The 16,555-nt window shown below is 39.4% G+C and overlaps 1 protein-coding gene and 1 long non-coding RNA gene across 5 annotated transcripts in view; one reads left to right on the top strand and one right to left on the bottom strand.

The window, feature by feature from the left end:
• Nucleotides 1-16,555, top strand: part of LOC139814115 (neurotrimin) — a 278,622-nt gene that overhangs the window by 155,870 nt on the left and 106,197 nt on the right. For 3 of the 4 annotated variants that reach the window (XM_071780135.1, XM_071780137.1, XM_071780136.1), the window contains exon 3: nt 2,954-3,141. In XM_071780135.1, coding sequence (XP_071636236.1) covers nt 2,954-3,141 — 188 coding nt within the window. Of the gene's footprint in view, nt 1-1,014; nt 1,034-2,953; nt 3,142-16,555 lie in introns of those variants that run through there. The other variant, XM_071780138.1, reaches the window with a different exon arrangement.
• The window catches only part of LOC139814116 (uncharacterized), a 193,316-nt gene that overhangs the window by 87,238 nt on the left and 89,523 nt on the right, over nt 1-16,555 (bottom strand). The gene's annotated exons all lie outside the window — the stretch shown is intronic.

Genomic DNA, 16,555 nt, shown 5'->3' on the forward strand with positions numbered 1-16,555 from the left:
AAAAGGATAACATTATTATATATAATACAAAATAGAGCAACAGGAAGTTCATTATTATCGTAAAATTTTTAGATCTGCGCTTTTAGTATTAAACCGCATAGTATTAAAATAAATTTGTAACAATTTCAAGTGATAAAATTTCACTGTTAATTAAAAATTATATCCCATTATTCTGAGAAATATAACGTAAACTTTGAAAGCTCGTTGCTATTTTATCATTATTATGACAGTTTCGACTGAACACTAGTAAAGAAAACGTTACGTTTAAACTCCCGGGTACTTTTCGCTCGTATTTGATATTTCTGCCATTAGCCCGGCTTCGGTGTATAATTGATTATCCTGGTTGAGAATTTTGTTCCCCATTCGTTTTGTGCCTTCGTTCAATGTCAGAGCGACAAGATTCTCGCGTGTGCCGCTGCCGCCGCCGACGGGGCTGATTGCGCGGAGAAGCGCGAAAGGATCGGGGACCAGAGGAAAACGGATTAACGTTGAGTGGAATCGCCGTGGAGAATTCGCGATACGAAAGTCGTGGATAAAGTTCTCCAGCCACCCGCGGGGATAACTGGCGACGTTCGGAAGCGCCTAAAGTGTCGTTGCTAAGAGAAAACGGGCCGGATTATGCGCGTCGGCTGCGCCGCGCCTCGAGATTCAATATTTGCCGCATCAGCCGCCAGCGCGTCTCCTCGCGTAATCACGGCCTAATCAAGAGCGACGAAATTCGATTATATACTCGCCGAGTTCCTGGCAATAGAGCGTAACTAGCGTATGATAGCGAGGCCCGGCGGAAACGAGCCGGGCCGGTCGTCGGTAGCACTGCTGGTAGCAGTTGGCCTGTCGAGATGGTAGCAACGAGACAGCCAATTACATCCACGCCCTCGATCACGTCAGCTGAGATGAATAAACTGCGCTTGCACAAAAGCGTAATAATTCGTAGCGTTAGCTACTTTTCGAACGCCCCGGTTCGTTTAAAACCCGTTTGACGAAATTTGGAGCGACGATGGGAAGCGACCGGGTTCATCCTGCGCACGCATGGGTGAGCAAGATAATTGCAAATTACGTTTTTAATTCCGACAAATTCTACTTCGTCTATCTCGAACGTAGGATATTCACGTTGCGCGAATCATCGCGATTAATTTATTTCCGTGTGGAAACCTTGTAAACATGGTTGAAACATAGTATGGTTGAAACAAGCAAACCTCTCTTAAACTTGCGAAAATTAGATGATATCGTCTTGAGAAAATTATTTCTTTGTCGTCGATTCAACGCGGAAGTTGCTGAACCGATAAACAATTCTCGTAACTCCCCGGGGTGTCCGCGACGATGATACTTTGCTTCGAGAAGTTTATTGCCAGCTTACTCGCAGTTCAAAACACTTAAACTCAGTTTATCCGAGATAAGTATAAATATTTACGCCATTAATCGATCAATATTCTCTGCACTCTCTTTTTCTTCTTCCTTTCTCGAATTAACATATTTGATAACATGATAACATCGATTAGATAAACGATATATAGGATAATAAAAATAAAAGCTTAACGTAAACTTTGTGTGAATTATTTTGCATACATGATGTAAAATTTTACATATTCTCCTGTTTGTGAACTATGATAAGATAATCGTATTTTATGTTGGATAGTTTTCCAAACTTTACTTCAGTGTTTTCCGAAGAAAATTACTTATATTGCTGTTCTGTCCAACAACTCATTTATCGTCAGTATTGTGATACATACAGCGATGTTTAATTGAATAAAGCGAAGCAGCTTCTGTCAGAAGAAGTGCATTATGCACTTGGCGATGCACGCGCCATTTCCTTTGTCCGTTTCGTACTATCGTCGCGGCATTGACGAGACAATAAAAACATCTTTGCGGTACAAATGGATCACAGAGATTTTCTTATTTTCTGTGTCTATGAGAAAGAGAGAGGCGCAAACAGGGAAAACAGGAAAGCGGAATCGTTGACGCGAGGGTAGGTTTAGTGTAGGTTACCTCTAAAAGTCAAGGAGAAAGGAGCAATGCGGTTAATGGCCTCGCTACTTGTAGCGACAAGCGAGCACTCGTTACATTCCGCTAATTACGATTTCAGCTTTCTTTCTGCAATTTGTCGTATAATTTGCGCATCCGAGACCATAAGTGGATTGTTCCCTTTATGTTAGTCAAATTTTATTTATCAACGGTTGCGCGCATTTAATTAAAATCTCGAATCCTCTGGCTTTTTTCATTAACTATACTTGCGTATTTGCGTATTCCCGCACTCTTGCTCTTTAATGAGAAACCATTACGCATTGCAAGCTCCACTTTCTAACAAGCATAATTAATAGTTTAGCATAATATGGTAACTACTCATGCAAGCAATGGTAATATTGCTGTTATTATTATTGTTGTTATAATTATTAATATCATAATTATATTCTATGATGTATCTATATAAAATGTTTTTGTTGCATGTTACAAACGAATAAACATTATACATATCCGCTTTCATTATAGCATCCGCTATTCATTATTTTATTTTAATTTTCCCTTGTTATTATAACTTTTTCACAAAAAATTTTCTTTCAATTCGCTGAGAAGGTCATATTTCACATTAGATAATAAAGTACGTAACACAAAGCCTAAAATTTCATGACAAAAATGTATTCGACTATGCATTCTGATTTTTATTCGCCAGGAGAGTAATTTTTTCTAAACTTTCAACTTTTCCTCCGTTTATCAGGAAACTTGCAGCACTATTTCGTAAATGGCGCACCGACTGCAGTCGGTGTCGTATACAAGGAGACGCGTCTTACGTTTCGCTTCTCGATATCTATAAGCATGCAAGAACAATCGCAGGAACAAAGAATACGTACATGTGGTGCTTTAAGATATGTACGTCGCCGCGAACGAATGTCCTCTCCCGTTCAGCATCGAAATTGCCGCATTTACACAACGTTTCTTTCGGTTTCTTGTATTTCAGAAGTGCACTGCCACAACATCCCATACGGCGGCAGCGGCAAGAACAGCGACACATACAACCAAAACGCTCTGGAAGAGACCACACGATCGGGGCCGTATTTCGACAAATCGGCCTCGAAGAACGTGACCGCCCTGCTGGGAAAGACCACGTACCTCAACTGCCGTGTCAAAAATTTGGGGAACAAAACGGTGAGTGAGAAAAATTCGCATATTTGCAAAGAAGAGAATCCATATTATTTGCCGGTATTTTTTGACTTATTTATTTATATCAACAGCGTTATGATGCAATTTCTTCAGATTATTTTTATAAATTAATCTTGTAATAATAATAATATAATAATCGCATTATATGTTGACGCGGATATTATATTTATAAAATATTAAGATGATTCGTTGATTCAGAGAGAAATATTAGGAAACAGTGTGATGATGAAGTAGATACTAGATAAAAAGCAATCTTACTTTCAATATGAAACATAAAACTTTTTTAATATTTTATTATAATTTTTAAATCGCTACGTTACTGCGTGATAGCTAATTTCTTTTCCGAGGAAAGAAAAGTTAAATTTTTATACTGAAAAAAAATATTGAGAAACTCTGGAAAAAGATAACAGAAGTACCAATATTAAGCAGCTACGGAGATGAATCCGGCTCATGCTTTTGTCGCCTATATAACAACTCAAAAGTAGCGAACGAAGCCAATTCGACATTACGAATCGGAGGATTAAATCTGACAAGTTATAGGGATGTATAGTTTCAGCGACGTGGAATGATGAATGTAGAAATCTCTCTTTTCTTTCTCGCGCGACAAGATCTCTCTAAAGCGGGAGGCTACGCTAAAGTAACACATTCGCGGGAGTAGATTATCGGGACGACACTTATGTAAACATAGCATTTCTACGTTTTTTTCGGTCCAGCCTGAGTGAGAGAGGCAAAATATCGAGTGTCAATATTTTATCGACACAATGGAGCGTCACTTGTCCCGGGCAAACTGCGGGGGTTACCGTCGGAAGTGCACTCGGGCACCAGCGCGACACCATGGTCTCTCGACAATGCCATTGAACGAAGTGTGCAGGTGCCTTTGGTATAGGTATATACATATACATATATATATATATATATATATATATATTATACATATATATATATACATATATATTATACATACGTATGTATATATATGTATAATATTTGACCGTTGTGGTGGCTGTGCAATTAGGGCAGCTGCAGACGGAGCTTTGCACAAGGCAAATAGGTTTATAGAGCGTGGCATTATGAGTGGCATCGATAAAATTTGGATTGATCTCGCGTCTCAGCTGGCTTTTTTCACAAACATGCAGAAACTCGTAAAAGCAAAACCACGTAATTCTCATGTACTCGAAAACTAATTAGGTGCATCCCGTTTGTTTTATCATGTCAAAGCGTTTTGGTCGCGTTGCTGTGCTAAAGAACTTTCTCTTTAAATACATTCGTCATGAGTTTCGTTAACGATACGCGTACATACGTTTTTTCGGTACCTTCCTAGTGCATACGTGCTGGGTCTATCACGTTTGACGCTATTTTTCTCTACCTTAAAGAGTATTAAAAAAAAATCTAAAAAAAATTCACAAAACATCTGTCTACATTGTAGTTGATGATTTTATAGTCATTTTAATAAACATCGTTTATTTAATACTTTCTGGCAGGCTTGCAAGTTTTACAGTTACGAGCAAATATCACTTTGGCTCGGACGCCGTAGACTCACGTATGCACACGGAGGGTTAAGCATTAATGGGAAATATTTTATGCCGCTCAATGTATGCATTAAGCGGACGTCACATGTACATGTTAGGAGCGATATGATGGTAGACAAATTGATCGTCTAAGGATTAGACTTAGGAGTAAGCGAGGGAAAGATAGGCCTGGTTATATAACTCACGTAGTCGTCTCGTTTTGCTCGCGCCTCGTGGGAGCGATTAGATCGCTTGGATTATTCCCGATGATTTCCCACCAATTCATAGTTACCGAGACACATGAAAGAGTTAACATTGATTCATATAACGCGCATGTATGTTAATTCGTCATTTTATCGTTTAGGTATTAAAGATTAATTATCCATCCTAAAAAAAATTAATCATATTACAAATTTGTATCTACACATAAGGTATATTAAAAAAAATACCTTATTTAATTTCTAAAATCTTTACGATTCAATAATAAATTAAAGACAGAATCTAATGTTATTTTAGTAAAGATTGAAAGTAGAGAAATTATTTAACAACTTTGATTAAAGTTTAATGATAATGTTTGGGATCCATTAACTAATTTGAGGAATGCTTTAAATGCGATCAATCGCATTTTCGGTATCTTACAAAAAGCGAAAGACGCTTAAGAAACGCTAAGACATAATACTTTGTAACAATTGAATTGGTAATGCACGTCAGTTTATACAGCGATGCAGCTGCTTAGTCGGTAGCAAGAAAGGGAGGGCGAGGGAACGTACTCGGTACTCGGTATCGGAATCGACCGACTTTCGAATGCGACGTCCGGATTTATCGTTCTTGTGTGAAACTCGCCGAGGATCATACAGCGCCGGGGCTAGATTTATTGGATGAAGTGAACGTCTGCCTTGACGAAGGAGAGCAATGCGTCGAGATGCGGGGTTCTAGTACGGGCGTGTTCCACGCGCAGCCCATGCTTTACTTAATCTATGAATTGCCATCAAGCACCGCAGAGTTCGACGTTCAAAAAGAGGCGCGGATTCATTCATATGTATGCCGCGTAACCCAGTTCGAAATCAATTCTACTCGAGAGGTGTGCGGCGTTTCCCTCGAAACTTGAACGCGGCGTTTCCAGACATCGGTCGGCTCTCGTGAGTACGCTAACGATCTCTCGTGAACACGTTCTCTCTCGCGAGTGCTTTCCAAAAATTTCCGCTCAGCATCGAGAATTGACATTATTAATCTGAAGCCGATGTATAAACAGCCTGCAACGTTCTTCTCGTAATATTCTCTGTATACTTTGGACCAAATTTTTTTCTTTCAATTAAATTTTAAACTAACTTAGTTAGGTTTTCACGATACGTAAATGAAATATCGTGCTGTTTCTCGGAATCGTTTTTCTTCCATTTCTGTTTTTACTTTTTACACTCATTTATTGCGAAATCACACACATGCCGTGTACTCGTCCTCGAGAAACCTGCATGCCAAGCGTATCTCGTCATCGGCAAGATCAATATCACTTGTGTTTATTTTACCGATTAACTTAACCCGCTATCAGAGTCGCGGATGGATATTTGATTTCTAAATCGTGTTTACTGTCAGCGTTCGCCAGAAGCTCATCGATGGTTACGATTTAACCTGACAGGGTATTGGAAATCTGGAGTCGAATCGAAACCGCACAGGAAGCTGTACTTGGCTAGAGCTTAATTAAATTCAATGCTTAAATGTCTACTGGATAGAATACAATTACAATCGCAAGCGGTTAAATGAGAAAGTCTTCTTGTTCGTTCGTCTTTGGAGTTAAATTAAAATAAATAACTCGCCCCCTATTATCGAGAAAGACATACTTTAGGGAAGCTTAATATGATCCGTGGATAAAAAAAACGGGAAAAGAGATAAAGGGAGAAGAATTCTTCGGTGATAGATTCTTACGGCAGTCTCTGGAAGCGGGAAGAACAAATGCCTGAAGAGAATTTCTTTCCATCCGCGTCGCAGTGAACATCAGCTGGAACGATAGAATCGATTCGATATATAGATGGGACGATTATCGCTGTGCCCACCGGTTGACTTACATTAATTCAAGATCAAAGCCTTCAACGAGCTGGAGCAAAGTGCTCTCGGCCGGAGATCTCTTTAAAATCCAAGAAACGAGAGCAGGACATTGTTACGTAAGGAGACGAAATCTACCTTTGTAAAACTACGAGAGCTCATAATGAGCGGATAAAAGACGACGAAGACCGAGGTCGCCTATCGAGATTTCATCGATTACGATACGTCATCATGTCCCTCGTGGCACAGGGATTCTTGTTTGATGACCGTTATCCTTCTGGAAATACAACTTAACTCTTTGCGCTCCAATTATTGTCAAGAGCCGGGTTTGCCAGCTGACCCCTTTCACTTATCATGCATATCGATGAGAACACGGATATCTCTTTTTAATTGTCGATGTAATAACGAAGACGTCCAGTGTGTCACATTGAGTGAACGATGCTGATTCTCTTAAGGAAACGACTCTGTTATTGCTAGTGTAATGAAGACATTCGTCAATCGATCGCTTCATTATGTTATACGATTCTACATATATCTTTCATCCTTCAATGTTTCGGCTTTTTCTTGAAAAACTATTTTTTATTTTTTATTTTTAATATACATTTTACATCTTATTTTGTACCTTATGATATTTTTTAAATTTTCTTTAATTGAATTAATTGTGATTCAATAATTTTTGCAATTCTTTTTTGCAATTGTCAGACTCGCGTGATTTTTCATTTAGCTATTTATTATCCTGTTCACCAAAGATACGTTTTCCATTGTGGTCAATTTTGATCACCGATGGCATCACACCGATGTCACTGTCTGCGTATACGATCAACCCACCAATTTCGTCAACTCGCTCGACCTGCAATAACTCCGGCATTCTCAGGCAGCACACGTGAGCTTGCTATCAACGTGATGCGAAAGACGAATACGCGCGCGAACACCCGATCAAGTGAGACGATAACGAAAAAGAGAGCTCCGATTCTATTGCGTTTCCAACATCTTTGACTGTTGTGGAGGTTGACGCCGGTCACTCGCAACAAACAATCGGCCTCGTTCCTTCGTTCCTTTTCCGCGAACGTACATCGATTGCAAAGAGTGCCCTCAAACTGAAAAGACGCGTCCCTCGACAATAGTTTTCTATCGGCCTTATAATCTTCGCGATCGCGAAGAATCGCCGCAACATATCGATTTCGGTCTCATCAACCGAGTATTCTGCCGTTATTATTACTTCTAAATGTATGGCATATATAATAATTAAATTATTATTTAAATATATTAACTTTTTCAGTATACGTTTAATTTTGGGGTTAAACGCTTTGATATAGTTTGGAAAGGATTAGTGTTAATAATTTTGCATTTATTTCGGCACCGATTTCTCGATGCGATAATTAATCAGTATTAGCCGAGGAATTGAGGAAGAGGCCACGTGCGTTATAGTGTTTTATGCGTCTGCCAGCGCTAGGGAAACCACGTGTAAATCACAATTTTCGAGTTACCGCACTGTAAATACCTCGGTAAATCAAACCTGTCCGCATAACAAAGCTAAGTATGATTTATCGCGACTTTGAAATTGTGCCGGGCCTTATTTGAATTATCGCAATTTCATACACCTTGTCTGAATGATACTTCATTTCATTTATTTCACTGTTGATCACTTGAAATAGAATTGATTAAATAATTCGGTCCCGTTATATTAGTATAATGGACGCAATCCAATTTGTATGCGTGGGATAATGAGAATCAGCAGTAATTGAATATTCCTTTTGACCGTGCGGAATTTATTTCATTTGATACGAGCGCCAAACACAAAAAACACACGTCATGTAAAACGATACAAGAATCTACATAATTGCTGTGACAATATTGCAAATATAGCTTTGCAAATAGATTAACCCTCTTCTCCCCGCCGCGCGCTTCCGAAAATTAGTTATATTAATTACGCGTCTGTTTGGTCATGAATTCATAAATGCCGAATATTGAATTAAATCGCGCAATACGAATCGATTTGTTATCGCGCCGCTTCTAAATCGGAAGTCAGTGCAAACACACACGTTTCTTGTTATTTTGTTAAAATGACAGACGTACTCTATCTTGCCGCACTTCGCAGCTCCGGCGCGACTCTCGCTGCACGTGTCACGTATATACATTAGCGCGAGTTACTTTGTCTCGGCTATATATTCCGACGATATTTCCGAGGTGTACTGAAGAGGAGCAATCTTTGCGGGGAGTAGGAGACACGAGACACATACTAGATCTTTTTGAGAAAGTACTGGAGCGTGAAACGTCATTTGCTTATATGAGGATCGACAATACGCATTCCGCCGTTGAATTTAAGCTTTACTGATTACGAGTCGTTTCCGCTATACTTTGATCTTCCCTATCCTACTAGAGAAGGTAATATCGTCTTCCTGCTTAACTTCGCAGCTTGATGACTGCGATAGGCGCACGCGATCTGTCTCACTTTGTTCATGCCTCGACAATTCTTAGTTGTAATCAAATGTATGCGAGTGCAGAACACTCAACCCCGATTTTCCTTATTGTCGCGCGATCTCTCTCTCTCTCTCTCTCTCTCTCTCTCTCTCTCTCTCTCATTATGCGGATTTCAGAAATAGATATCTTCGCGTGTACTATACCGAGAGAAGACGAAAGAGAGAAAGAAGTGGGAGAGAAGTTTCATGCTACTCAATGTCCTGGCGCAAGGAAAAATGTCATTTATATTATTAAAATGTATCAATAAAATTTATAAGAGTGTGGTCAATACGCGGCGACGTCGGTATCTACTTTGTAAAGGACATCTTTCAGTTCTATTCGAGCTCAGGTTCGCATAAGAGTGCACGAATCAAACCAGCGACAGTTACCCGCTCCGCGAATTAGGTCGAGCATCATCGGAGTATTCCAAAGAAAGATTCAAAACGAATGTCGATAAAGCTTCGACTACACGAAATTCTCTCACATAAAATACATATAAAACGATACATCATGCATGATAGTTTCTCTTTTATTTAAAATCGTAACTTATTTTACTCGAGTTAAGACGATATATCTTTGATCGGATTTTATTAAAAAACTAGAACGTTTAAAATTTCTAGTTTGCGCATTATGATATTAAAATCTTAAGTGATAATAACTTGCGTGATAGTTAGCTTTATTGATACATCTTGACTTCATCTTATAGCGGTGTTTCACAAGATATAACTATTTTCTAACTAGTTATAGCTTACGCTACAGAATTTGGACTTGCATCCTCTAGCTGATCATGAGTTAGCGAACGAGCTGGCGAACGAACTAGACGAGTATAGCGGCGCGTAGCGGCCTTCTTTTCGTAGAATTTAGCTTAATAGCGGGCGCCTTAAAGAAATTACTACCACGGTGGCCGTAAAGCACAGAAAAGTTTATTACACAGTCTCGCGACGAGGAACGAGCGCCGAGGATAGCGAACAATTTTGCCCGAGAAGATTAGTCCGCCGCTGCGCTGAAATAATCCCATAATGTATACCAAGAGAAGAAATCGCGGCCGAGAGAAAACCCGGAACGCGCGCGACGTAGCGCACTTCTTAAAATCCAAGCACGCGCCGGTGCCGGCCGCGGCGCCGCTCCCCGATATTCGCTTGCCGCGAATAATCTATCGCCTTAATCTTTGATCTTAAATCCTCGCGTTAGCGCGCTGCTCGATGACAAAGGACGATGCATCGCTACTAATTTTTGTCATTTATTATGCGTAAGATATCATGTTTTAACAACGATATTACAATAAGCGCTGTGGAAATTAATTGCAAAACAGTATAAAATTACAAAATTCTTTTTTTATTAATCTAAATGTCTCAAAATAAATTAGGTATAGCTTAAGACATCTTTTTTCCTGCGTTCAGTCAAGTTCTTGAACAATTTATTGGTTTTTTCGAGATATTAGAATAGAGTGAGTTCGCTTTATTTTTGTAAGTCTCGAAACAAATTGTTTACCTATAACCCAATTTCAAACTGAATCGCGATTCAGTATGGTTATAATGGACGTAATGTATGATTGCGAGTAAAATTGTTAAATAGGTGATCTCTTTTGTTTGTATTCTGACGTGTTCGACAGCACTACATCACGAATGGCGAGCAAAATAACAACGAAAAGCGCCGAGAGCGCCCAATTCCACGTCAGCTATAGTCGGAAAATAAATATCTAAACTACAAAAAAAAAAGATATTTATAACGAGCTGCGCTTTCCGTAACGCGTTTGACAAATTCAAGGGAAAATTATTCGCGAGAAAGCCTCTCTGCTACGCTGTTAAAAATTGCAGAAAATACATGTCATGTGTAAAAATTACAATAATGAAGATGACGTTGTAATTTTATAATGAAAAATTATATTACTTTTGTGACTATAAAACGAGGCATCACAGAGTCAATAACATTTTTTAATATTTTTAGTTGCATTGAACTTAAGTATTGCTAGATGTCTACTATCGCAAAATTTTACAAGTTTGAAATTTCAATTTATTTTCGTTTTCTAAGTAGACTCGTTCTAGGATAAAAAGAATAAGATTGTCGCGATTAATTAAGGATAATTTTTCGATATTGAGAAAATTCGTAAATCAATATCGCAGAAATATTTTGTGCCTGAAATTCGTTAGCGTCCACATCTCGAATTAATCAGAGACTGCTTCGATTTTTGTTTCGAGTTTCCGCGTTCGCTACAGCAGCGGAAAGCGATAGCGGCGCATATTGTTAATGCAAATCGGTGAAATGTATGCTCAAATTCGTAACTGCTCTGTACATTATAGGTAATTTATCTGCACATAGGGTATGGATTTACAATAGATTGCTAAATTCAAGCGTATATAATAGCGTTGTTATTCATTGATTAATTTGAAAACTGATTTTTCTACAACGTTACAATAGCAAAAAAATATTGACCATGGAAAACAAGTTGGCGTAAGAGATATTTGCTTATGGGAAATATTCCCGAAGTAACAATATGACACAATATGACACGAGCGACAGATCTGACAGAGAGACCGGACACGCTGTTATGCAGTGCGCGGCGGTCAAAACGCAACGAGACATTCCAACTCCGATTATATGGACCACCGCGGACAATGGTGCATTCATCCGAACGACAACAAACGCGCGCCGAACATTCGTTACCGATATTTAATCGACGATGGGTTCCATTAGGGAACATACGTTCGCGGTATAGAGGTACCTTTCATGATTTTCCATGACTAGCGCCGCAAAGTCATTTCCGTTGACACCAATCGAATAATGACTGTTATAGCGAATATTCGTACGATGCCGAAGGATACCGTGAAAACAAATCTAGAAATTGTTTTTGTCCCATTGAGCCCCGTTGCATTTTAATCCACCGTTAAGCTGCGCGTGGAAAATTTGCATTTAGGCAAAATCCATCGCATTAATTGAGAGATCGAATGGGAAGGGTAACAGAAATATATGCACATATAGTATATGTATGTATTAGTAGGTCTGCGTCGCGTCGTACACGGCGCAATGTGAGGCGAATGAACTCTACGATTCGTGCGATGCCCCGATCGCGCTCCAATAATCTTATTCACTTGTCTTCATATGTTCTGGTCGAAACCATCCAGGCGTTGATATTATGTGAGTTTCTATCTACGAGCAATCAGCGAGCGCGCGGATGTGAACTGAACGCGCAAATGTCCGAAGTTGGGGGAAATCATGTTGGACGTTCACAATCAAAGGACGATATCCGGCAACTCGATTCGATTCGCGTTACGTTCGTTTGCGCGCACCGAAAATGATCGAAAATGCCACGATTCGTCGTTGCTACGCCGAAACTTTCGACTTATGTTGGCGTAATTTATGAAACTTCCGCATAAACTTCATAACGGCTTTATAATTTATCAGAGAAGATACTTTGAAAGTTGTAAGAGGATAATAATGATTTATTATAAGTATCTTATGGTTGACTTTATGGCTAACGAAGCGAGTATTAACGACTCGATATCGTTGACTGTCGTGATTTAACAGTGACATATTTTTTAAGATATTTTGCTTTTTAAGTGGCAACAGAGCTTTATACAAAATAGCTTTAATTTCGGTACGAACAAACGGCAATTACATTTCGAAAGATCCGTTATTGTGATTAATGCCGCTTGCGCGAGACTTGGAAAGAAAAAGCGGCATCCCAGTTATTACACTCGTAGTATATCATCTAAATTCTCAGAAAACTATTCTTGCGGCAGTTGAATTTGCTATCATACCGCGATGACGGGAATTTCACATTGATTTCTTTCATGAGCGTCGAATTCTTCGGATCCCCCTTGATCGATCTCACGGCTCTCATTGACGGGGAATGCGATGCTGCATTGCCGTTTCGATGCCAGACCGTACAAAGGAGAAACGTGAAAAAGCGGCTGGGAGGCGGCAGGTCATGTAATTGCCAGGAAATTGAACATTCCGTGGCATCTCGACGCTCGATAAATCCGCCTTGTCTGCGAAAACGTCTGCCTACGACGAACGTGCCGTCGATTGGCAGCCAGACGATTCTATCGACGATTTTTGGACGCAATGAGCAATCTAGTTAGTCTACCTTTCCTTAAAGAAACTAAAAGAAATTCTAATTCTTGTTTCTTTTCCGCGATCTCTATATCTTGAGATTCAGTTAAGAAGATAAGTTAATAAAATGTCATTCTTATAAGATTCCTTCAATTATTCGATCATAATTCTCAAATCATGAAAAATTGTTAATGCAGAAATATTTTTTTTTATAATTACAGTATTCAATAAATTAGTAATAATAGATATATCATATCTGATATTTCTAAATTAATCTATAAATAAAATTTATAAATACAATTGCGTATGTTTACATATTTTCTTGCAACTGTAATATTTTTCTCAAAAATATATAAAGCTTGTCGATCTTCACTTCAATAACGAAAGTCCACTATGATTCTCTGGAGATTCTCTAAGACGCAGACGTCTAAGATGTCGAAGTTGAATAACGTTGCTAGGAAAAGAATAAAAAATAAACGTCGTTATTTCGAAGCTTTGCAAACGCGAGTGAGATACTTTTGTCGATCGAAAGTAACGGATGTGATATCTCGATCCGTCTGCGAAATCTCATTGAATCGCCTCGCCTCTCGGAAATTGATGAGACGGGACGCTTGTAGGCATCATCGAATTGATCGTCACTGTTGATCGATATTAATCGCAAGTCAGGCAATGGATACGGTGAAGATTTAATAAGCCGAGGTGGATAGGCACCGAATAAAATTGGTAGAAGCGCAGATGAGGAAGACGATTAAGAGCGGAGCGGGCTAAAGGGCTAAGTGCGACCGGTAACAGCGCGTAACGGGTTAGATGGGTGTATAAAGTAGGTCATAGAGTGAGAAGGGTGAGAAGGTCGCTATCGCGTGTCGTGCATATCTTCAACTGCTCGAAGAACTCAAGTCCGCCGGAAGCAATGAAGTTTCATTACGATTCCGGACGCGTCGTCCGTTCGTTGAACGCGGGTAAGAAAATCTGGTTACGCTAAGCGCACGGTTTTACCCGCGATCCAATTCTCTTTGACTCTAAAGAACGTATACATATACGTAAAATTACTTTTGGTATAACTGTCAAGGGCGCGCGGATATACCTACGCGTTGCAGCGTGCCTAATATACTTTATGTAGCGTACGTTATATTTGCATATACTCGTTTACTATAATCAAATTATTTAACCCTGAACCACCTCGTTGCGTCTTGGCTGAGATTTGTAAATTCTATTTCCAATTAAAATGTATTTTTAAATTCGTAGGATTTTTATTATATAATTTATTATATAATTTAGTTCTTTAGTTCTTTTGTAATAATTTATTATTACTATTTCTACGCTGTGAACAGCACAGTCAAAAAATTACACTAAAAAGAGTTGAGCTTCATCGTGTCGCTAGCTCGAAAAATAACTATCTCTCTGCGAAAAATCACAGTACGCGTCATATTTGCCGGCCGAGTAGGATTGCCCGAGCGCTTCTGATCGTCAGAGCGGAACGTAGTCGGTCCTATACTTAGATACGCTGCGCACCCAGTTGGAAATGGGATCTGCAGAACGGCATCTAACCGAAAGGGATCCGTCGGATAATCCCGCAGTTGGCTTCCGGCAGACGTCTCCGTCGTATCGGGTCAAATCAGATCCTTTCAGGAACGTATTTCGCGCAGAGCAAAGAGGGTAAGAGAAGGGTGGAGAACGAAGAAAGGATGGTGCGTGTAAAGGCGTCCGTGGACGAGTAGATGATGTCGCGGCCAACTGAAGAAAAGACTGAGAGTGAACTGAGAAGGAAGCGCGAGAATCTCTCGGGACAGATGATCCGGTGAGGTTGCGACTCTTCGCGAGAACGGAGGAGAAACGGACGGACGGACGCATTTCGGGAGACAAATGGGGATGCCGGAGAAGGAGCGAAAGGGAAGGAAAAGGAGGGAGAAATGGGATACCATGAAAGGTTTTCCCGGCCAGCAATTAGGCAACTGCTTGATCTCACACCTTTTTAGATTCTCCCGTTCGTCGTGCGGCTGGCGCTTTTTATCTTTTCCGTTCACTATCGCGAAGACGCTTCTCGCTAACGTAATTTTCTTGGGGAGACGCGGCACTGCAGCCACATTTGTAAGAAGCTTTCTTATAAGTTTTATGGAACTTTACGAACGACGACTATCCGATTGAACATTAACTCCATTAATTGGACTTATAGAAGCTTTCTTATAAGAAATAATTGATCTTGCGTTTCTGAACAATTATGGATTTTATTAAAATTTATATATCGCGCTTTTTTTATCGTGAGAGATGAATTTTGTTTACTATATTTTGTCTTAATGAAAATGCAGTCTGTCTACGGAATTTTACTCGAATACTACTTCTATATATATATATGAATAAAGCGGCGTTATTTCGTATTGGTTGAAAAATTTATCTTTACATTTAACAGTAAAGGAACGGTGTGAATTTGTAAAACTTCACTCAATGTAAAAAGGTTAATGAGTTGCTAAATTATCGAGTCACCACGACGACGAATTAATTAACGCAAAACACGAACGTCGCGATACTACCCGGACTTAACCGAGGCAAATGACAAATTAATTTTTAGCAGTTAACTCTAGATGGTGGCCTCTGAAAAAGCAACCCTGTAGTCAGAAAGCTCGGCGGGTAGATTCTCTTTGTCCAGTGGCGGGTTTTCGGGTGAAAGAAATAGGCGAACGTCACAAAGACGGATAGAGCGAAAGAAAGAAGGAACGAAGAATGAGACTGAGAGACAGAAAGAAAAGTGAACGCTGAAACTTCCGATGTTTTTCTGAGCAGCAATTAGACACCTTTCCGACCTCTTATGAGCCATTTTCGAGTATCTAGGACTCGTTCTTTCTAAGTTCGCGTTGTTCCTCCTGCACGACATGAATCTTCACGATAAAATCCGCATTTGAATTCAAGAAAATATTAATATATAGATAATTATACAACCTATATATTTTTATTAGATTAATGATATAATTATTATCTTTACTATCAATAATATGGGAAAATTGTAATAGTTATATAATTTATGCTCTTCGAGATATTATAACTTGCATTCTAAGACACAAAGTATAAATCCCTCTACTATTATTTTCAGTTTTATTTAATGTTACCGCGCAAATTACATTAATTTATGCATAAAATATTGATGAAATCCCTACGTATGTGGCGACGGTATCTACGAGGAACAAATGTTGGATCAGCAATACGGACGCATAAAACGAGGAGAACACGCGGCGTCGCCGGTTACGGCCATCTTGTAAATCTGGTGTCCTTTTATGAGATATCTCGTTAAAAGCTCAGGAAATGCATCAAAGCGTACCGGGACGGTTTCAGGCCGGTTTGGCGCGCGC

The sequence above is a fragment of the Temnothorax longispinosus genome, chromosome 6 (assembly GCF_030848805.1).
Source record: "Temnothorax longispinosus isolate EJ_2023e chromosome 6, Tlon_JGU_v1, whole genome shotgun sequence".
Taxonomy (NCBI): domain Eukaryota; kingdom Metazoa; phylum Arthropoda; class Insecta; order Hymenoptera; family Formicidae; genus Temnothorax; species Temnothorax longispinosus.